This window comes from Papaver somniferum, chromosome 1, assembly GCF_003573695.1.
Source record: "Papaver somniferum cultivar HN1 chromosome 1, ASM357369v1, whole genome shotgun sequence".
Classification (NCBI taxonomy): Eukaryota; Viridiplantae; Streptophyta; class Magnoliopsida; order Ranunculales; family Papaveraceae; genus Papaver; species Papaver somniferum.
In genome coordinates this window covers 150,816,261-150,840,154 of record NC_039358.1, presented here as the reverse complement: position 1 = coordinate 150,840,154, position 23,894 = coordinate 150,816,261, and the positions used below count along the sequence as shown (strand labels likewise).

The 23,894-nt window shown below is 36.9% G+C and overlaps 1 protein-coding gene across 1 annotated transcript; it reads left to right on the top strand.

Annotated features, from left to right (window-relative positions):
* The first annotated feature begins 1,445 nt into the window (after positions 1–1,445).
* Positions 1,446–14,623, top strand: LOC113352290. The gene is made up of 4 exons (XM_026596130.1): positions 1,446–2,165; positions 2,351–2,807; positions 3,401–4,568; positions 14,002–14,623. Exons 1-4 carry the CDS (start codon positions 1,446–1,448, stop codon positions 14,621–14,623), a joined length of 2,967 nt encoding a protein of 988 aa, XP_026451915.1.
* The last annotated feature ends 9,271 nt before the right edge of the window (positions 14,624–23,894 follow it).

Sequence of the window (23,894 nt, the reverse complement as noted above, 5' to 3'; positions counted from 1 at the left end):
TAAAGCCAAATCTCGTACTACTTCATCATCTGACCCTATACTAGTCATTGCACTCTTCCCTGAGTTCAGTTCAAAGCTATTTAACACTTCAAAAACCATCAAAGTAACATGTAGTCTCCTAGCCTCAGTCTTGGAAGCATTTAACAATATAATTGTATCATCAACAAACTGTAAATATAAAATGGTATATAGTGTCTGCCTTCATCTGCCACTTGAAAACCACCAATTCATTGCTCCATAATAGCCTCATTAAGAAGTTTAGAAATAATTTCTACCACAAAGAGAAATAACAAAGTTGATAAGGAATCACCTTTTCTTATCCCTTTAAAAGCTTCAGCATTAACAAACACTGAAAAGTGAGCATCAGTGACACATCCGTGAATCCATCTTATCTATTAGTTTGTTGCCAAAACCATTTATCCTCAAAATAACAAAAGGAAACATTCCAATTAACATTGTCCATTGCTTTTCCATATCAATATAACATAGAATACCATGCCTATTTTGTTTGAGTTTGTATATATACACTCATTTTTCACCAAAATGATATTCAAAATTTATTTGTCATTAGTGAAAGCCCCTTGAGCATTATCAATAAGAGTTTGCATCACCACCTTTATCCTCTACGCCAGTACCTTTGTGAAATGATGAGGATAAAAAGTACACCACAATATTTTCGGTATTAACCTCGACAGACACACCTTGTGCAATTCTGCCAAAACAATAATGGTCAAGGACCTACTTCAACAAGATGTAACTTGGTATATAGTTAAAGTTCATAACAGGAATTAACTAGGGATTGCACCAAGGGGCTTAACATATAAGTACAATTACTTATTTATAAGTATAACAATGATTATAATATGGAGAGTTATGTACACACAATATTTTGTTGACGAGGAAAACTGCTTGGCAGAAAAACCCCGAGACTTAGTCAAATTTTGAATATTCTCATAATAAGCGGCCACACAAATTGACAAACCCAACTTCCTGTAGTTGAGACCAAGTAAACACTCCTTTGTTACTCAGTTCCTTTAGTATCCTTACGCCTATAACCCATCTGTCATACATACGTGAATCCCAAGACAAAGTCAACTATCTTGATTTGCTTCACCTACCATGAAGACTTCCAATTTGAATTCCTTTGGATTGGAACCTGAAACAACAAAAGACTAAATTTGTTTCGGTAATCAAGTCACTTACCAATCTTCCAAATCAAGATTTAGTTCAGAGATACTGTAGAGCAAAGGATCTTTTGTTTGATTAATATAAATTTCTTTAGTCAAAGATCAAACCAAGATAGTGATATCAAAATAATCAATCTCAGTAAACAAGCTATACCGAAGCAAGTCAAGTCTGTTGTTACAGAGAAGAATAGGGGGAGCTCTTATTTATGTATTCATGCTCATGTTGGAGCAGTACAGAGAATAATTTTGTGGGCTGAGATGGAAGCAGTTAGTGAATTAAAACTTTCATGGCTTGCAATTGGTGACTTTAATACTATCACATCTGCTGAAGAAAAAGTTGGAGGTAGACAAGCAAACAGAATAACAATGCTTGAATTTACTACTTGTTTAGAAAAATGTGAATTGCAACAAGCTCCAAAGACAGGTCTTCAACATTCTTGGTCTAATTGCCAACATGGTACAAGCAGGATTTTATGCAATTTCGATAGAGCAGCTTACAATAATCTTTGGATTCAAAAATATGAAGGATGGGATTATAAAGTTGGTCTTATAATTGCTTATGATCACTCTCCTCTTTTGGGTGGTAATGTAAGTATTCTTAAACCAAAAAATGTGCCACAAAAATTTCAGAAAATTTGGATTAAACATCCTGGATTTTTAGAAGTTGTAACTAATTGTTGGGCTGAACAAATATTGGGAGATCCAGCTTATGTTTTTCAAAGTAAACTTAAGAAGCTCAAGAAAGTTCTAGCTGACTGGAACTGGAATGTTTTTGGTAATGTTCATGTGAAGATCAAAGAAGCTGAAAAAAGAGTGCAAGATTCTATTGAAGCTTCTGATCAAGATCCTTTTAATGGGGACCTGTTAAACAATCTTGTGGAAGCAGAAAATGAGCTAAACTCCAAGGAAGTGCAGTTAAATACAATGATGAAAATGAAGGCTAGAATTAAATGGGTAAGGAGGGATATGCAAATACAGGTTTTTTCCATACAAATTTTAAAATCAGGCAAGCCAAAAATTTTATTGGAGAATTGGAGGATGGTAACAATAACATTATAACTGAACAAGGAAAAATTGTTGAGGTTCTTATTAACCATTTTGAGCAGAAGTTTTAATTTAAAGAAGTGGAGATAACATATTCATTACTTGATGTGATACCAAAGATTATAACTGAAGAAGATCAAGAAATGTTGGATGTTATTCCATCAGCTGAGGAAATCAAGAAAACTCTATTTGAAATGGACCCTGATAGCTCTCCAGGACATGATGGGTACTCTAGAAGTTTTTACAAAGCTTGTTGGCACATAATTCAAGATGATGTAGTGAATGCAGTTCAATTTTGCTGGAGAAGAAGATTCATTCCAAAAGGCTTAAACTCTAATTTCATTGTTCTGCTTCCTAAAGTTGAAGGTGCTAGATCTCCTAATCAGTTCAGACCAATTGGGCTCAGCAATGTAAGTTTCAAAATCTTTACTAAGATCATTAATTCAAGAATGTTTACTTTGATGCATAAACTTATTTCTCCCCAACAAGCTGCCTACATTAAAGGAAGAAACATTCAAGATCAAATTGCTCTAGCTTCTGAGATGGTAAATGAAATGAAGAAGAAAATGAGAGGAGGTAATATTTGGCTAAAACTGGGTATTTCCCAAGCATATGATTCAGTCATCTGGGACTTCTTATGTCAAGTGTTATTAAAATATGGGTTTTCAGAATCTTGGTGCAAGTGGTTGTGTACTCTGTTTGAATCTGCTAAGTTATCTATCATGATTGTAGCTGCAGGAAATCCTACACTACACCCTTCATACGATTTCATTGTTGATCAGCTCATTTTTAGGTTACACTCTCAATTTTATTGATTAATTTTTGAATGTTTTTACAAGAAAGATAAAGAAGTCAAGAATGATCTCTGCTCTGAACTTTCTCTCTCCTATTTACTTGTTTCTTACTCAAAAAAGATCTCCCCTTCCTTTACAACTCGAATGACTATTTATAAGGAAATACATAGTGGATGACAGCTAATCTGTCCTTTATTTTCGGATATGGTTTGCTACATTCTCGCAACCTTACAAATGTTAATTTCGCAAGCTCTTTAATTTTCGCAGGACTATCACATCTTTCTCATGATCCTTGCTGACGTCGTTTCTGAAATTGTTCTGCGACGCTATTGTGCTGTACCATTGATAATTTCGCTGAGACATAATTGTTGCGAGATTCTGATCCTACAATGATTAATGGAGGGCCAAATGTCTTCTTTTCAGTTGGAAGGGGACTTAGACAGGGAGACCAATTATCTCCAACTTTGTTTGTTCTCATGGAGGATGTACTTAGTAGGAATATTTCAAAAATGGTTGAGGAAGGAAATATAGCTCCAATGGTGATCAGAAATGGAATTCATCCCACCCACATGTTCTTTGCAGATGATGTTTTCATTTTTTGCAATGGAGCAAAGAAGAGTATTGATAATTTAATGAAGTTGCTAGAAAGCTACCAACTCAGTTCAGGGCAAGTAATCAATAAAAGCAAAAGCAAGCTATTCATTGATGGCACTACTGAAGAAAGGAAGAAGTACATTCAAAATTTGATTCAAATGGATTTAAGTACTTTACCTGACAAATTTTTGGGAGTTATTCTTCATTCTGGGAGAGTTAGAATTTCCACCATTTGGCCCATGGTTGAATTAATGCAGAAAAAGCTTGCTTCTTGGAAAGGAAAGCTACTATCTTTTCATGACAGGTTAGTGTTAATAAAATCAGTGTTATGTAGTGTTCCCATCTACAATATGTCAATCTATAAGTGGCCCTCTTCAGTGATTAAGACCTGTGAAAAAATTATAAGAAATTTCTTATGGTCTGGAGATGGAGAAATTAGAAAATATACAATTCTTTCTTGGAAGAAAGTGTGCACTCCTTATAGTGAAGGTGGCTTGGGAATTCAAAGGTTGGAAGTACTCAACAAAGCTTTGCTTATGAAGTTATTATGGAGAATCATGAATTCTGATGCAGAGTGGGCATCATTTATAAAAGCAAAGTATCAAGATAAGCATGGACTATGGAAGAACAATTGGCAATTATCTTCCATTTGGCCAGGGCTAAAATGGGCTTGGGATCATCTAAAGGAAAATATTAGATGGTATTTAGGTGATGGAAGAAAACTATCATTATGGTTTGACTCTTGGATCAATGATACCCCTCTCATTGAGGATATTGGTTACACAGATTATGTTATAGAGCATATGCATATGAAAGTTGCAGATATAATTCTTGATGGAGATTGGAGCATATCTGGAGAAATCAGTCAAATTCTTTCATCCTACAATTTGCCAGAAATTGGAGCAGAGCATGACCATCTTATTTGGAGAGTGGCAGGCCTTGAAAGGGTGTATAAATTAAGCGCAATGAAAACGGGGGCCTACAGTAATACCGCAAGTGCACGGTCGTCGGTTGTAGCTCGTGCAAGTACGGGTCGATCCACAGAGATCGGGTGTGTTTGGAGGTGTTTTAGCTAATTGGGTTCCTAAATTGCTATTGGGCTATGAAGCCTTTTGGCTTAAATTGGGCTTTGAGTGCTAATGGGTTTGTTCACAATAAAATGAACCGAGCTTGGGCTCAGTTGGTCTTTGAAGTGTAATTGGGCTTTGGCCTTTGATTGAGCTTTGGGCTCAATTTCACCCTAACAGTGAAATGGTCTTTCACAGTAATTGGGCTTTGGGCTTCTGGAATGAAATGTATTGGGCTTGGCTATTGAACTAGGCCTTTGGGTTAAACAACTGGGCTTTGGTTAAGCCTGAATTGGATTGGGCTCAGCTTGATGGGCCTTTGCTTGGCTGCAGGAAGCAGCAGCAACAACAGCAGCAGCAGCACAAGTGCTGCACAGCAGCAACAACAGCTTGACAGAGGAAGAGAGCAATGCAGCAGTAGTGCTGCAGCAGACAACAGCAACAGCAGCAGCAGAAGGGCAGCTGCAGCAACTGCAAGGGAAGGAAAGGCAATGCAGAACAAGTGCTGCACAGCAGCTGCAGGGCAGTGGAATAAGAGAAGCAAAGCAACAGAAAATTCAGTGGCAGTGAGCCAAAGGCAATGAAGTTAAGAGGCAAAGAAACAAAGAAAATTCAAGAACAATTTAATCAAAACATGGAAAAGAAATTGTGGATGGGAAGTGCAAGGAGATGGATGAGAATTCCCTTTACCTAGCCAGTTCACCTAGGTTAAGTTTTTGTCAAATGTCTAGTTAACCAACCTTACAGCCTTAGCTAACCCCTAGTATTGGCTGTCTGTTTAAGGCACAACCAATCACAGACTAACTAGGCAGTGGCTTACTAACTAATGTAGCTGATTAATTCCTTAGAGCCACCACTGACCCCTAGCATTAGTGGTCTTCTTACAGCACCACTAATCACAAATCAGTTGGGCTTTTAGGAGTCTAACTAGCCTAAGCTATTTTAAGCTCAGCAAAAACCATCCTAATAGCTAACCATCATGGTTCAGTTGTTTTCTCACCCTAGTGGGGAATTAGAACATGTTGCAGTTAAGAGTCCTCATGGTTGTCAAGCATTAAGACTCAGAATAAGAACATGTGAGTTCAACAGGGGACTTACAGGATCATGTGTAGAAACAAAACACACAAACTAGTTAACACAAACATAACATGGATAATACAATCACACACAGAACACAAACAGGAGACAACATAACATAACAATTAACATTAACAGGACATGAACTGAAATTGAGCTTGTAAATTAAAAATTAACAGAACTTGAAAGTTCTGGATGCAGGCTAATCCAGGCATGTCTTTAACACAACCCAACAATACATATTTATACCCACAGACCCAAATTCCCAAAACTACAAAATTAGGGTTCTTCCCCAAAAATCAGTTGAATTAGGGTTACCTAATTTTTTGAAATTGATCCTTGAAATCGTCGACCCATGCCTTGTAATTGTTCCCTGACCTCTTCTCATGCGCCAATTGCAACTCTAGGTTACCTAATTCATCAGTTTTTCACGCCTAGGGTTTCAGACAAAGAAGCGTGAAAAAGTGAGAAAATAGGGAACTAGAGGGCTAGGGGGGAGATGGGTTTTGGTTGTTGGTTGATAGGGTGATGATGGTGGCGGAACTAGGGTGGTTGTGGCAGGGAGAAGGTGGTGGCGACAGTTGCAGGGAGGGGTGGTTTTGCAGCAGGGTAAGGTGGAGAAGAAAGAGGTCGACTAGGTTCTGGCTAGGGGTTGTTTGGTTTGTGGGATATACACTTAGGTGTTTGAGTGTTGAGCGGGATCATCGAAGTTTGATGTATCGCGCTATGGTCTGTGGGATGTGACGATGGTAGGTGGATCCAACGGTGAGATGGGAGGCTGTGGGTAGCGACCGTCGGATGGAGGAATGCAACGAAAAGGACGGCCCAAGATGGAGATGGGCGTTGCGATGTAAAGCGGGAGCTTCGGAGTTTGATGTGCGATGATGGAGCGACCGTAGGATGCTGAAATGCTTCGATCTGACGGCTGAAATCCGAGACGGGCTTGGATAGTGGAAATGGGTTTGAGAAAGGGATTTGGGCCTTGGGTATGCCAATCCCATATCTTCTTTAAGGACAATTCTTCTTCTTCAAGCCCATTCCTAGCCTCTTGGTCTTATGCACAACGTTCTTCGCGGCTTCCTTGCGTAACTCCTCCCGGCTTTTCACTACTTTTCTGCTCTATTCCGCTCCGCAATTCATCCATACTTTATTTATTACCTAAAAATGCAAAATTAAGTAAGAAAAATATTTATTCTTGAAAACAATGAAAATACAGAATATGGGATAAAATGTAGAATTAATGCACAAAAGATGAGTTAAATGCCAAGAAAAATATATAAAAATATGCACTTTTTAGCACTCATCAAATACCTCCAAACCTGAATTTTACTTGTCCTCAAGTAAAACAAAACTAAGGAAATCCTAACTATACCACTGTCGCTGGTCTCTCGAATGCATTTAGCGTATGCACTAAGCCTTTTAAACCACTAAGTGTCCCTAGTGGACGAGTTGAAGTCTCGTGAAGGTTTGCTAGAGGTGTGCCTACAAAACCTAAGAACAAAATATAAGCTCATATTCCATCAAATGTGACATGTGCAAAACAGTTTAAGCTCACAGCAAAATGGAGATGTCAACCTAGCTATTAAAGGCACAATCCTAGCACTGATAACAAAAAAAGACATGTGATAAGAGTGTAAAGTGTATCTACACATGTGTAAAGAAAGATCTGAAGTCATGACTACTAATCACCAAGAGATAGTTTCTCAGGCTAAGAACTGAGGTCGAAATCTAGCTAGCTGTCCGGACTTTACGAGAATTGTGAATGAGTTGGAGGTATTTCACAATTACTCGCGTTGTACATCAATGGCATACACCCTCCTTGCTTATTACAACAAAATGACTAATTACATGACTCTTATTTACATTTACTATTCTCTTTTTTTTTTGGAACAAGATTGATTTGATAAATACTTATTTTTTTTTTTTTTTTTTTAGAACAAGGAAACACTTTTGATACATATACAAAAGGAAACAAAATTACATGACACTTTGCAAGAGGTAGCCCTTTTTGATGCACCCAGTTAAATTCGATGGTTGTCTTTCTTAATGTAACCTCCACCTTCTATCCCAACCAACCAAAGAACAAGCTAGTCAAGTTTCGTTCAGTATTCTAAAGTGATTGGCAATCGTAACTTCCTATCAAACACCTTGAAGATCGAGGCCATACATGTATTGGTAGATCGTGCGCGTGCAAATTTCTTATCACTATGTGAATTGTGCTAGAATCAGGGTGCCTAAATATCTAGACTAAGACTCCTAATAAAAATACATATTTGCACAAGAGTCAACATTTCAAGGTAAATGAGCTCCATTTTTTATGATTTTTCATTTTTAATTTTTTTTGAATTTTTATTTTTTAATTTTTTTTTTTTTTTTTTTTGGAATTTTTCAATTTTTTCAAAAAGAAGGAGTTTTGTTTTCAATTATAGCATATTATCGTGGCATCTACTCTATACCCCCAAACCTAAACTAAACATTGTCCTCAATGTTTCAAAATATGGAAAGAATTAAAATGCAACATATGGAAAGGGACATGCTGAGTAGAGTAAAAGGAGAGAGAATACCCGATTTCGGCGAAAGCAGAATTAAAACTCCGTTATTCAAGGCAAAAATCCAACATATTTCAGCCGAGATCATATTGGATTAGCAAAATATATACAAAAGGAACAAAAGGGTTTTTAAAATTTTATCTACTACTGGATTATATACAAAAAATTCACCATACACTAACAATCTAAAGAGTTGAGGATCAACCCAAAAGACAAAGTGTAGACATTTCAACAGCTTCACACAATAATATATGGAAGAAACGCAAGTGAAACTGTGAAACAAAATGAGCTACCCCCAAACCTGGATTTTACAGAAGATATTTTGAAAACAAAATCGCGCAGTTTCGGGGGTTCATCATGCAAAAGGTCTAGCTCGAAATGAACTGTGCTAGGGACGGGCAAACATGCTAATTCCAACTGTGGTTCCTCAATGTATTATACTTAGAAGCAAAATAGTCCAAGAGGACTTGGGAAGCACACAGTTCCAAACCTAGGTTGGGCATTTCAGAAAAATTGGTTTTACAATATTGGTACAAACCAAATCTAGGTTGGGTGGAAGGCCAACAGATTGTGACTCGTGTAGGAGGATAGGCACATCATTACTAATCATCAACATCTCCTAAGTCTCTACAATGTCACAACATGCTCACAATCATCAAACAGTTTAGCAAGTTCACACTCAGAATCATCAACATCATCAAAATTCATTCTCATGCATTGGCAAATCAGGAGAAATATCACAATGTGACCTAGGTAGAGAATCAGACACATCAAATATATTTTCATGCATATTAGTGTCTACAGAAGATTCAACTATTCCTATGTCATGTTCATCTTCACAGAATAATTGTACGAATCCCATGTCAATATCAAAATCATATGAATTACAATGAGTATTAGAAAAAACAACATTCATGAAGGTCGAGGGCGAGAAGCCATATGTTTTGAACCAACAGGTTCCACAATATTTTCATGTTCTTCTAACACATCATCATAATCATCATAATCATCATCATGGTAGCATGCATATTGGTCCTCATTAAAAGTGGTGGTGTCGTTAGTCATTCATGTTCCTCTAAATTAGGTTCATATTCAACATCATTTACATGAATGGGACTAGACACTTCATTAGGGACAACATACATTTCCTCATGAATTGCCTCCTTTTGTAGGTGAAGCAAAATCTGATCTAAATATGCCTGAATTCGTGATGTAGATCTATCGAAGTTTTGCTCACTAGTCTTAAAGCTTCTGTGGTGGAGTCTAAATTCATGGGAGTACAAAATTCTTCATGTTCAAATTGTGGTGATGGTACATGTATGCATGGTCATTAGGGTTACAAAATATTGATCGCAACCCTCAAAGGATTGATTATGGTCCCAATGACTACCATTCTCACAATTCATGGGCATTTCATACATTGGATTTTCTCTAGATTGCCTAAAATTATGCAAAATATGAAATTCTCAACAGGGTGGTCTAAACTACCACATGCGGGACATGCATAGATTTTAGGTTGCCTAAGAAAATTAGATGTGACAGATTCCTCATGTGATTGCATTTCTAAAGCTGCGATCCGAGCTTCTAATTGATCCACAAGAGATGATTGTGTGAGTGAGGCACTAGCAAAATGTTCATTTTCACGTTGTGGCAAACGATGCATGTGCGAATAGTCATTAGGGTTCATGTATTGAGGCTCGGGACTTTGAAAATGTCCATAATAATTCCTATAACTATTGACATCATGGTCTGTGGGAGGTTCATAACGTGAAGTTTGTCCATACGCAAGTTCTCTAAGGGATTCGTTGTATTCCCCAACTGTAGAAAAAGATCTAGACATGATTGGGCTCAAAGGCTAAGTAAAGAGTTTACAAAGCTCAAAATTTGGTTTTTAAGGGATTGGACTTTTTGGAAAAATTTGGTTTTGTTGGGAAAAAATTTGGTTTTGGCGGGAGACATTTGGTTTTAATGGGAAAAAATTTTGGTTTTTAATGTGGGAGCAGAATAAAATTTGGTTTCAAAATCTGGGAGCAAGTAAATTTTTTTTTTTTTTTTTTTTTTTTTTAAATAATAAAAAGAAGAAAATAAAAATTTGGTTTTTGAAATGGGAGCAAGCCCACTGTGCAAGCCTCTAATGAAATGAAGGCTGCGGCCTACGAAAATCCAAGTTTTAATTTTGAAAGTTTAATTTGGCCCAGTTGGTTAAGGCCCGACGTTTGTTTTAAAACTTTGGTTTCGAGGTCCACTTTTGAGTGGAATACAAGTCCACAATCAGTTATAAGCTCAGCTGGGTTTAAACCCAGAGTCCAAAATACAAGTCCAATGAAAGAATTTAAACAAGCCCAAAAATAAATTATTACAAACCCAAAATAGAAAAATAAAAAGCCCAAAAAATTGGGTTAATTATTACAAGCCCACAATTAAAAATTGGAAGCCCACAGGTTGGGTTCTCTCAATGGAATGGGTTTAGGCTTACCTTTTTAGCACAGCCCAGCTGCTCTGATATTGTTGCAAAAACCCAGTTGGGTTTTGGTTCTTTTCCTTGGTGGCGTCCCAGCAGAGGAAAAACAGGTTCAGAACGCAGGTCCAACATCAAATGAAATGAAGCAGATGCAGATGCAAATGCTATGCATGAAATACAAAAATAGCTAAAAAACACAGATAAAACACACACACCAATCCCCGGCAGCGGCGCCAAAAACTTGGCAGGCCTTGAAAGGGTGTATAAATTAAGCGCAATGAAAACGGGGGCCTACAGTAATACCGCAAGTGCACGGTCGTCGGTTGTAGCTCGTGCAAGTACGGGTCGATCCACAGAGATCGGGTGTGTTTGGAAGTGTTTTAGCTAATTGGGTTCCTAAATTGCTATTGGGCTATGAAGCCTTTTGGCTTAAATTGGGCTTTGAGTGCTAATGGGTTTGTTCACAATAAAATGAACTGAGCTTGGGCTCAGTTGGTCTTTGAAGTGTAATTGGGCTTTGGCCTTTGATTGAGCTTTGGGCTCAATTTCACCCTAACAGTGAAATGGTCTTTCACAGTAATTGGGCTTTGGGCTTCTGGAATGAAATGTATTGGGCTTGGCTATTGAACTAGGCCTTTGGGTTAAACAACTGGGCTTTGGTTAAGCCTGAATTGGATTGGGCTCAGCTTGATGGGCCTTTGCTTGGCTGCAGGAAGCAGCAGCAACAACAGCAGCAGCAGCACAAGTGCTGCACAGCAGCAGCAGCAGCTTGACAGAGGAAGAGAGCAATGCAGCAGTAGTGCTGCAGCAGACAACAGCAACAGCAGCAGCAGAAGGGCAGCTGCAGCAACTGCAAGGGAAGGAAAGGCAATGCAGAACAAGTGCTGCACAGCAGCTGCATGGCAGTGGAATAAGAGAAGCAAAGCAACAGAAAATTCAGTGGCAGTGAGCCAAAGGCAATGAAGTTAAGAGGCAAAGAAACAAAGAAAATTCAAGAACAATTTAATCAAAACATGGAAAAGAAATTGTGGATGGGAAGTGCAAGGAGATGGATGAGAATTCCCTTTACCTAGCCAGTTCACCTAGGTTAAGTTTTTGTCAAATGTCTAGTTAACCAACCTTACAGCCTTAGCTAACCCCTAGTATTGGCTGTCTGTTTAAGGCACAACCAATCACAGACTAACTAGGCAGTGGCTTACTAACTAATGTAGCTGATTAATTCCTTAGAGCCACCACTGACCCCTAGCATTAGTGGTCTTCTTACAGCACCACTAATCACAAATCAGTTGGGCTTTTAGGAGTCTAACTAGCCTAAGCTATTTTAAGCTCAGCAAAAACCATCCTAATAGCTAACCATCATGGTTCAGTTGTTTTCTCACCCTAGTGGGGAATTAGAACATGTTGCAGTTAAGAGTCCTCATGGTTGTCAAGCATTAAGACTCAGAATAAGAACATGTGAGTTCAACAGGGGACTTACAGTATCATGTGTAGAAACAAAACACACAAACTAGTTAACACAAACATAACATGGATAATACAATCACACACAGAACACAAACAGGAGACAACATAACATAACAATTAACATTAACAGGACATGAACTGAAATTGAGCTTGTAAATTAAAAATTAACAGAACTTGAAAGTTCTGGATGCAGGCTAATCCAGGCATGTCTTTAACACAACCCAACAATACATATTTATACCCACAGACCCAAATTCCCAAAACTACAAAATTAGGGTTCTTCCCCAAAAATCAGTTGAATTAGGGTTACCTAATTTTTTGAAATTGATCCTTGAAATCGTCGACCCATGCCTTGTAATTGTTCCCTGACCTCTTCTCATGCGCCAATTGCAACTCTAGGTTACCTAATTCATCAGTTTTTCACGCCTAGGGTTTCAGACAAAGAAGCGTGAAAAAGTGAGAAAATAGGGAACTAGAGGGCTAGGGGGGAGATGGGTTTTGGTTGATAGGGTGATGATGGTGGCGGAACTAGGGTGGCTGTGGCAGGGAGAAGGTGGTGGCGACAGTTGCAGGGAGGGGTGGTTTTGCAGCAGGGTAAGGTGGAGAAGAAAGAGGTCGACTAGGTTCTGGCTAGGGGTTGTTTGGTTTGTGGGATATACACTTAGGTGTTTGAGTGTTGAGCGGGATCATCGAAGTTTGATGTATCGCGCTATGGTCTGTGGGATGTGACGATGGTAGGTGGATCCAACGGTGAGATGGGAGGCTGTGGGTAGCGACCGTCGGATGGAGGAATGCAACGAAAAGGACGACCCAAGATGGAGATGGGCGTTGCGATGTAAAGCGGGAGCTTCGGAGTTTGATGTGCGATGATGGAGCGACCGTAGGATGCTGAAATGCTTCGATCTGACGGCTGAAATCCGAGACGGGCTTGGATAGTGGAAATGGGTTTGAGAAAGGGCTTTGGGCCTTGGGTATGCCAATCCCATATCTTCTTTAAGGACAATTCTTCTTCTTCAAGCCCATTCCTAGCCTCTTGGTCTTATGCACAACGTTCTTCGCGGCTTCCTTGCGTAACTCCTCCCGGCTTTTCACTACTTTTCTGCTCTATTCCGCTCCGCAATTCATCCATACTTTATTTATTACCTAAAAATATAAAATTAAGTAAGAAAAATATTTATTCTTGAAAACAATGAAAATACAAAATATGGGATAAAATGTAGAATTACTGCACAAAAGATGAGTTAAATGCCAACAAAAATATATAGAAATATGCACTTTTTAGCACTCATCAGAGAGGTGATATAAAAGGTATTTTTTCAATTTCCTCAGCAATAAACATTATCAGAAATAAAGAACCACAGTACATGGGCATAATTTTATATGGAATTCTTATCTTCATCCAAGCATTGCAAGCAATTTGTGGAAAGTAGTTCAAGGCATTTTTGTTGATGACCTAAAAATGATTAAAAATGGATATGATATGGTCTCAAGATGCTGCATTTGTGAAGAATCTCAAGATAACATGAACCATCTCTTATGGGAGTGCAAATTCAGTATTAAGGTCTGGAATTGGACATGCTTTGTGTTTAACTTTACAAAACCAAAATCTTTTGAAGATGTGTGGAGATGTGCTAGAAACAAAAGTCCTCTGGTTAAAGAATGCTGGATCACTACAGCCAGTTCAATTATCAAGGAGCTTTGGTTTAAAAAAAATAAAAAGATACTTGAACAAGTCAGTCCCAATATTCAAAATTTTAAGTGCAGAATCAAGAAAACTGTATGTGAAGGAGGACTTAGAATGAAGGGTAATAAATGGGATCAAGCTTATGACAATCAGATAATTCTATTCTTTAATTTGGGTCCAAGGATGATAAGATTTCAGAACATTAAAACTTTTTATTGGATTCCTCCAAAAGATGGTTTTATTCTTTTTTGTTGTAATGGTGCTTCTTTTGGGAATCCAGGGGCTGCTGGATTTGGAATTGTAATTAGAGATCACCTTTTCCAAGTACTAGGAACCATCTCTGGTGGAATTGGTGTTGCATCCAACTACATAGCTGAAGTATATGTTGTGATCTGTGCAGCTGAGCTTGCAGTGACTTGGGATTTGAAGAATATAATCATTAACTCAGATTCTAAAACACTAATCACTGAGTTTGCTGAGAATAAGATGCCCTGGTTTGTCAGAATAAGATGGAAAAAGGCTGTGAAGAAACTCAACTCAATAACATTCTGTCACGGTTTCAGAGAAGTTAACTTCTCTGCTGATACCACTGCAAAAAGAGGTGCCAAACTAGCAGCAGGGCAAAGGCAACTGCACTATGGAAGACCTAATTTTCTGACAAGAATTGAAATGCCAAAAATTGAATACTACAGATTTTGTTAGTTTTAGCTAGTCATGCTTTGCTTTTTTTCAGCCTATGAAGTTGGCTTTTTTCTGATCTACTTTTAATCTTGTAACTTTCCCAAATTTTCCTTTCTAATAAAAAGTTTAAATGATTCGGAAAAAAAAAAGTTTGTTGTTACTAACCTAACTAAAACATGATATCTTCATTGTTTCCAAGACGCCTTTAGGTCCATGAGTAGAAAAACCTTATCTGAATATTTCTAAATTCCTAGTATAACCTAAAGAAGTTCACTCTAGTAATCAGATTAAGCGACTCCTAGTTTTAGAACTAAATTTGGCAACCAAACTTGACATACCATGCTTAGTGGGTTCAACTAAATATTAATTCTCTTAACACTTTTAACTAACTTAATACAAGCTCCAATCAAAATTGGAGGCATGTAGTCTTTAATAATTGTAGAATCGTTGTTTAATCCAGTATGGACATGTTTAATCCAATGTGGACATATTTTGCTCGTAGTAGTAAAGAGCTGAGAGTAGCAATGTATAATCTAATTTTTAATCACTTTCAAATGGAATACATCACCTCATTAACCTCTAGCTTTAAAATACATCTTCTTATCCTCTTTGTACTAACATTAAAATTGATGTATTGAGTGTTTCTGTCACGATCTGTAAATTTTAGCTTAGCTATGTTTGAAAAGACATTCTAGCCCTTGAAAGCTTCACTTCAGTTTGAGCCCTCTCAACAAGTTGAGAATTTGAAAAAATATATGATTCTTCAAGAGAATATTCATTATACCGATACTCTTCTTTATCTCATTCTCTTTCTTTTTAAAAATTTCAAAAAAATTCTACCCAAGGCTTTCAAGAAAAATTTCAAGTTTTATAATTTTCTGAAATAGATATAACTTGGAGTGCCAGAAAAGCTCTTAACATTTCACCAGGTTTCTACCTTCCTGTAAAATTTTTTATGTCATTGATGTTCCACATTAAAGTTTGACTTAGAAGATATATTGGGATATAATTCTAACAGAGGGTTATGATCTGATATATTCTTTATCAATGGAATTTGAGTTGAATTATTGAAATGAGAATCAATAGAATAACAAAGAATAAAAATTTATCCAATCTGCAGAGTAATGGATCCGCATGATTGTCAGACCATATATAAGAACCCTCATTTAAAGATAGGTCCACCAACTTCTCATCCACAATAGAGTCATACAAAAATTTCTTGTTTCTTGGATCTACACCCTCTTCATTTCTTTCAACATATGTTTTAAATGCATTTATCATGTCCCCTATCAAACACAAAGCTTCATTATTCCACATTATAATTTCAGTTGCATCCCTTCAAAAAACCTATATTTGGAGTCACAAGGAGATTATGCATTTTTTAATCCACCAAGGTCCTCCAATAAGCCTTCATTTGTTGTTACAAACTTAAATCCTATAAGTTTAACTCAGAAGAAAACATAAATTATCCTTAATGATTCCATTGACACATTAAGAAGGTGTACATCCCCATTCAAATCATATACCAATACTCAACTATCTAACAAACTATATTTGAACATGTAGATTATCTTAGTTCCTTCGATAGTTCAAGTTATGCGTTTATAAATATTGATCAAATCCTTAATGATAAGTTATTTACCAAAGGCATTTGGTCCTCTTATATTCCAGTTTAGGATTTTAGTTCCCATTATTCACCACAAACACCCTGGAGCTAACTTATACAACAATAATTGAATTTCCAGAGTCAGTGTTGCAGCTGCTATTAAAATTGTCTTGGATTTTTCAAAGAAGTACATCTTTCTTTGTATATCTGTAAAAACTTTTAAATATTGAAATTTTCTCCCCACTTCACGTTCTCTTCTTATATTCCGCATAAATCAAACGACCTCGAGTTTTGGAACTAAATTTGACAACCAAACTTGACATACCAACGCTTAGTGGGTTTAACCGAACAATGGTCTAAAACTTTGAAATAACTTATAAAAGCTCCAATCAAAGTTAGAGACATGTAATCTATAACAATTACAAATACGATTTTTTAGTTATGAGCTTAATGAAAGACATTTTTAGTCTCTAGTGTCGACATACATTTCTCGTAATAGTACAGAGCTGAGAGTGATACTGTAAAGTATCATTCTTAATTATTATCTAATGAAATACATCGTTTTATTAACCTTTAGATTTGAAATGCAGACTTTTATCCTCTTTGCATTTACGATAAAATTGAAGTATGAGGGGTTTTGTCACCATTTGTAAATTGTCTTAGATATGTTTAAAAAGACATTCTATCCCTTGAAAGCTTAACTTCAGTTTGAGTCGACCTCTCAACAAGTACATAACTTGATAGAGCAGATGATTCTTCAAGAGGACTCAGTATATCGGTACACTCATTTAGCTCACTCAATTTCTTTTTAAAATCTCCAAAAATAATTCTACTTTAGGCTTATAAGAAAATTTTCAAGTTCTGGAGTTTTTTGAAATAGATATAACATGGAGTGCCAGAAAATCTCATAATATTTCACCAGGTTTCAGCTTCCTACAGAAATATTCATGCCAATGATATTCCACATTAAAGTTTGACTTGCAAGATATACTGGGAGATAATTCTAACATATGGTTACGATCTGATGTATTATTTATCATTGTAATTTAAATTGCATTCTTAAAATGCGAACCAAAAGAAGAACAAAGAAGAAAAATTTGTATACGTTAGAGCATTGCTCAGTTGAACCCACCAAGCGTTGGTATGTCAAGTTTGGTTGTCATATTTTAGTATCAAAGCTCAGTTAGAGTCGCTTGATTAAATGTACTAGAGTCAACTTCGTTTAGGTTAGATTTGAAAGTCTAGAAATGTTTAGATATACAAGTATTACCTTGAAGACCTGAAGATCGTGAAGACGTATCGATTACAATGAAGACATCATCCTTCCACTTGAGGTATAATGATACTCACTTGACTTGTTTCCATTCCTATCGTTGCTTTTAAGTCGTTTAAGATTGAAAAGATAACATGCGAGGTTATATTTAATACTCTAGTATTGTACTTGGTCATTTAGTATGATCAAAGTGTCAAAGAAGAATATTTGATTAGGAAGTATAACGTTTTTCTTTTGAACTTCCTAAATGTGACATCGACATAATCTGTCTAACTCGTTACTTGATTGTGTATTGGATATAGGTGTGATTCATCCTAGAAAACTATGTTTAATTACATATGGTTAAAGGAAGTACATATATAAAACTTGTTTCGTAATCGAATGGAAATCAATAGGTGTCTTGGTCCGATTTTCATTGAAAATCTATTGGATGACCACTTCGAACCTAGAACTTTGGTAGAACCGATCTTGACTTATGTTGAGAGTCTTGGGAGAAACAATCCTTACCTTTTTTGGGATACATGATAGAACCGATCCTAGCTATTGTTGGGAGTCTTGGTAGAACCGATCCTTATTTATATTGGGAGTCTTGGTAGAACCGATACTAGATATTATTGGGAGTCATGGTAGAACCGATCCCTACCTATATTTGGAGACTTGGTATAATCGATCTTAACCTATGTTAGGAGTCATGGTAGAACCGGTCCAAGAGAAAAACCGATCCTCTATATTCACATACTATTTTACGATTTTGTGTGAGTTTGGAATTAGGTTTGCTAAATAGGAAAGTTCCAGATGTCGACATAATTTGGACATGAGTATAATTCTTATATTTTATTGTCCAAAGATATTTCTTGATACTCAAGGAGATCCTAATCCGAAATATTGATAATCTTTTAATTGAGATTTTCGATTATATGCTTTTAGTTTTCCTGCTAATCAAAACATATCTCTTGGAAATTTATATTAGTTAAGTGTTAAACTAATATTAGATATTTTCTAATGAGAGATTTCGAAATTACAGGTTGGATATTAGTTGGAAATATGAAAACCAAAATTAGGTACTTATTGAATATCTTGAGAATATTTTCGGTTTTGGAATTTCCTTGTTGTCCAAACAACCTTGGTCTATAAATAGTTGATTTTGCATTTCTTGCAAACTATCTGTAGAGCCAGGAAAACTTCATTCGTGTTGTTTCTGGTGGTGTCGTCTATCCGAAGAGGAAATTACCTTAATTAGGCGAAATCTCTTACGACCACTCGTTTAAAGACTTTTGTGGGATCGAGAAGCTCTATGAGTACCATTGTGGGAAACTAGATAATTGCATTGTTATTCAGATTTTGATTATTAATTTAATTGACTAACGGTTGTTGAAACTTTGATTGCACCTAGTTTGATTATTCTTGAGAGCCTTATCTTCTGACATAAGGGTCACTCAAACTAGATCAAAGTATTGACGGGATCTTTGGGAACTTTATTCAGATCTAAAGACAACTTGTGATCATCCATTGTTAACAGACTCTGTTATGTGGGTGATCGATGATAAGTGGATTCAAGTTTGTGGTGTGAAGGTACATAAGAAGGCAATTGAAGATTTGAAGAACAAGAAAATTTTTCTTATTGGTTTTTGTATCTCGTGATATATGCACACATCTTGATCGTCTAGGATCCGACTTAGATCTGATTTGTCTTTAATAGATTTGATCATAAATTCGAATAGATCGTAAACTACCATTTGGTGGTATTCTTCAGTATCCGAATCTGATAGTTGTCAATTTGAATCCGAGTTACTGCTTTTGTTAGAGCATAGCTCGGTTGAACCCACCAAGTGTTGGTATGTCAAGTTTGGTTGTCATATTTTAGTGAATCAAAACTCATTTAAAGAATCGCTTGATTATTTACTAGAGTCAACTTCGTATAGGTTAGCTTGAAAGAATTAGGATATGAGACATTACAAGTATTACATGAAGACTTGAAGAATGTGAAGAAGTAAGGAACTACAACGACGACATCATCCTTCCACTTGAAGTTAGTAATATTTGACTTGAACTGTTTCATTACCTAACGTATCTTTCAAGTCGTGCATATTGAAAACATAACTGCGAAGCTCTGAATGATTATACTCTATTTAAACATAATATTAAGGAATACAATACGAAATATAATGCTTATCTTTTGAACTTCGTATATAAGACATCGACATAATCATATGAATGCTATTGTGATTATGTATGGGTATGGGTGAAGATTTCGTCCTAGGAAACAATGTTTTACATTCGTTTGAAGGAAGTAAATTCATAAACTTGTTTTGTGAATCGAAAGGGAAGTCGATAGGCTTATTGGTATTGCTATTCATTGCAAATATTTTGAATTACCAATATGTGTGTTTAGTATAAGCGCTCATAACTTGTTTATGTACCTTGGTAAAACTATTCACAAGGCCTGACTTTTATATTGGTATGACTTTTTAGTGAAACCGATCTTAAGTAAACACCTGAGATGGTAAGATCGATATCTTGAATTTGGTGTGACTAAATACTAGCCATTGGGTAACCGATCCTAGTAAGAGGTATGACCGATCACAAGAGAGAGTGTAATCGAACCTTGTAAGAGGTTTAACAAGTTTTTAGTAAGTTGGTGTAACCGATCCTATAACTTGGTCAACCGATCAAAAGTTTTACCATAAGAAGTGGTAACCGATCCTAGTACTTAGTTAGACATTTTATGGTAACTAGTGCAACCGATCCTAGTAACCACTTGGAGGTAGAACCGAAACTTTATGTTGAGGTAGAACCGTGAAACCCATTAATGGTGATTTGATAGTGAAAAAGCGGGGGTCTAACAACCACACCCAATACTTCGATTAGCAATCTGTATGGACTAACTCCAATATACTTTTAAGAGAGTCAACTAGACAGTCAGACTCAATCTTAATGAAAGTATATCAAAGAGGTATATCTCTCTTTCTCGATTCAATACTTACTCAAGCAAATAGAAATCTTCGAGTCTAATTGAATACAAGAGAATTCACTTGAACGGTACCAAAGACCAATGTCCAAGTATCAATCAATTTCAATCAACAACCAAAGTTTGGATTTCCCAATTGATTGATTCAAACGCACAACCTGTGATATTTCAATTATATAACAAAATATAATGCGGAAAAGAAATAACACAGACACCAAAAGTTTTGTTAACGAGGAAACCGCAAATGCAGAAAAACCCCGGGATCTAGTCCATATTGAACACACACTGTATTAAGCTGCTTCAGACACTAGCCTAATACAAACTAACTTCGGTCTGGACTGTAGTTGAACCCCAATCAATCTCACACTGATCCAAGGTACAGTTACGCTCCTACGTCTCTGATCCCAGCAGGATACTACGCACTTGATTCCCTTAGCGGATCTCACCCACAACTAAGAGTTGCTACGACCCAAAGTCGAAGACTTTAATAAACAAATCTGTATCACACAGAAAAGTCTAAGGTAATAGATAAATCTGTCTCCCACAGAAATAACTACGAGTTTTTGTTCCGTCTTTTGATAAATCAAGGTTAACAGGAACCAATTGATAAAACAGACTTATATTTCCGAAGAACAGCTTAGTATTATCAATCACCTCACAATAATCTAAATCGTATGATGGCGAAACTAGATATTGTGGAATCTCAAACGATGAGACGAAGATGTTTGTGACTACTTTTATATCTTGCCTATCGGAGAAATCATTCTCAAGTCAATCCTTACGATTGTACTTATTTCGATAGAAACATCAAGATCAGATCACACAACTACGAGAAAGTAGTATCAGTCTGGCTTCACAATCCCAATGAAGTCTTCAATTCATTAACCTACAGGGTCTCGATAGAAACCTAAGGTTAAAGGAGAATCGACTATAGATAATACAACTAGTATCACACAAGAGGTGTGGGGATTAGGTTTCCCAGTTGCTAGAGTTCTCCCTTATATAGTCTTTCAAATCAGGGTTTGCAATCTATGTTAGCTTAGTAACAAAGCATTCAATATTCACTGTTAGATGAAAACCTGATCAAGCTAATATCTTTCAACCGTTAGATCGAAACTTAGCTTGTTAAACACAAATGAAATGCACGTTTATCAGGTTTGTGTAACCGTACCCAAACATGTACATCTAGTTGGTTCAACAGTAGTTAACCAAATGGTTAGCCATATGAGCACTTTCATATCAACCATATTCTTCTTTACCACAACTAGTTCAAATGACTCAAATGAACTAGTTAGAGAGTTTTTCAATTGCTCAGATCTTTATAATAGACACAATTGAAACAAAAACGATTTGATTCACTCGAATCAATTCATGAACTTTATAGCCACGGTTTGCAAACTTGCATTCCTTAGTTTATATAAGTTTAAGTTCACGAATAATCGTTTTTAGAAAATAACCAACTTAAGTACGCGGACTGGTACGCAGACTTAAGTACCCGGAATAAGTTTGTAATTAGTTCACAAACTCCAGCAGATTTTCTCGGAAAGAGAACCTCTGACAGAACGCGGTCTGGGTACGCGGACTGGGTTCGCGGACTCTGTTCCGGTTTTCCTGATCAACAAAGTACGCATACTTTGGTTCAAGGAATAAGGACTTATAAATGTATGATTTATCACACAATGCTTATATCCAACAATGGTTATATAATCTAAACTCTCATTTCAATCATTGAAACATTCTTAGAGGACGTTATATAGTTGTTGTTCACAAACCATTTTCCGTCAAAGCCATTTTCAAGTGATTGAAACTTAACATGACTTTCGTCACTAGTAAAGATGAACTTGGCCAAAGCGAAAGCTTACCAACACATATTTCGAGAAATAGATAAGCGAGATAAACTCGACTCGAAATAACAAATGTGTATAATCAAAGTCTATATAGCAAAGCGACTTTTATCTCAAGATAGGAGATAGAGTAGATAGTATTTTGAGTGATAGATAAGTTCAAGTCTCCACATACCTTTTAGTCGACGAAGTTCCACCAGTTCCTTGAGTAGTTCTTCATCTTTATATGATGATCGCCATGGAGTCTTGAGCTCAACTACACTTTCTATCCTAGTCTGAGACTTAGCTAATAGTAGACTAGAAACCAAGACTTATTACTAACATTGACAAACATGCTTGCGATAGCAACACATGCGAGTTCGACCGAGCAGTGCTCTAACAATCTCCCCCTTTGTCAATTTTAGTGACAAAACTATCAATACATATGGAATACTGTTGATGGTGGTTTTTAGTTCAAGGGCTAAAATCATAAACCCTGTATTTAATGCACTGTAATCCTGCAAAGGAACAGAAGCCATTTAAAAGCAATGAGTTCTTAAGACTCTTCGCCCACATATGTATTGAGCAATTCAATATATCTGTACATATGAAATTTACTCAGAATGGTGCGTGCAACAACAATCCCAAAATATTCTGTGAATTTTATCTTCCACCAGCATTATTCACTAATGCATGACTTGCCTAGTATTTTCCTATGTCATGTTCCCATCCGAACTCTCAATATTGACATGACATGACGATTAAATGTTCACTCTCAGCAGAGTAGCATGAATCTCCCGAAGTGTCAGTATTGAGATCTGCATGGAAGTACTCACATAGGCTGTATCACTCTCCGACAAAGAGAATTTTGTATCGACGCACTTTTAAGTTAGCTCGATCGAACACGCTTAAATTCCTTAGGGAAAATCTAGATTGTTAATATCAGTCTCAAAAATGATCACGGACACACGATTTGGCCGCGCGATTTAAAAAGCTTAGACTACTCCTAGCAGAACTAGGCAATCACCATAGTGACCACCGGCGGGCCCACTAGTGCCCTAGTCGATCGAGTCCTATTTTTCTCATTCACAAGTGCTTCAAATGCCGAACCAAACATGGGTGTTCGCGCTGTATAAAACAAGCTCAAACAAGCGAAGACCGACAAAAATGGTCTCAAAAAACCATCATATCCGTCCAACTTAGCCATCCTAGTTGAACGGCTTAGATCGCATCTCAAGCAATCAAAGAGGTGTCAACGTGTTCGCCGTTGGCCCAACTTCTCCCTTGGTCGATCGACCTGTCCACAGCAAGACCAGAGAGCATCAAATCGTTTTCCCAAACTCGAGCAAACACGTTATTTCAAAACCCTAAATTTTGGGTTGCGGAAGTATATTATTGTCGCAAATCATCACATCCGTCCAACTTAGCCAGCCTAGTTGGACGGCTTAGATCGTGTTTCAGACGATCAAGGAGGTGCACATGAGTTCACCACCGACCCAATTTTATTCCCACTCGATCGACTTGCCCAAGGGAAGTCAATGACGCGTCAAACCTCTTGATCGAACTAGGGTGAATATGGACGTCTCTAAACCCTAATTGGTGTTTGCAGCCACATGTTACTG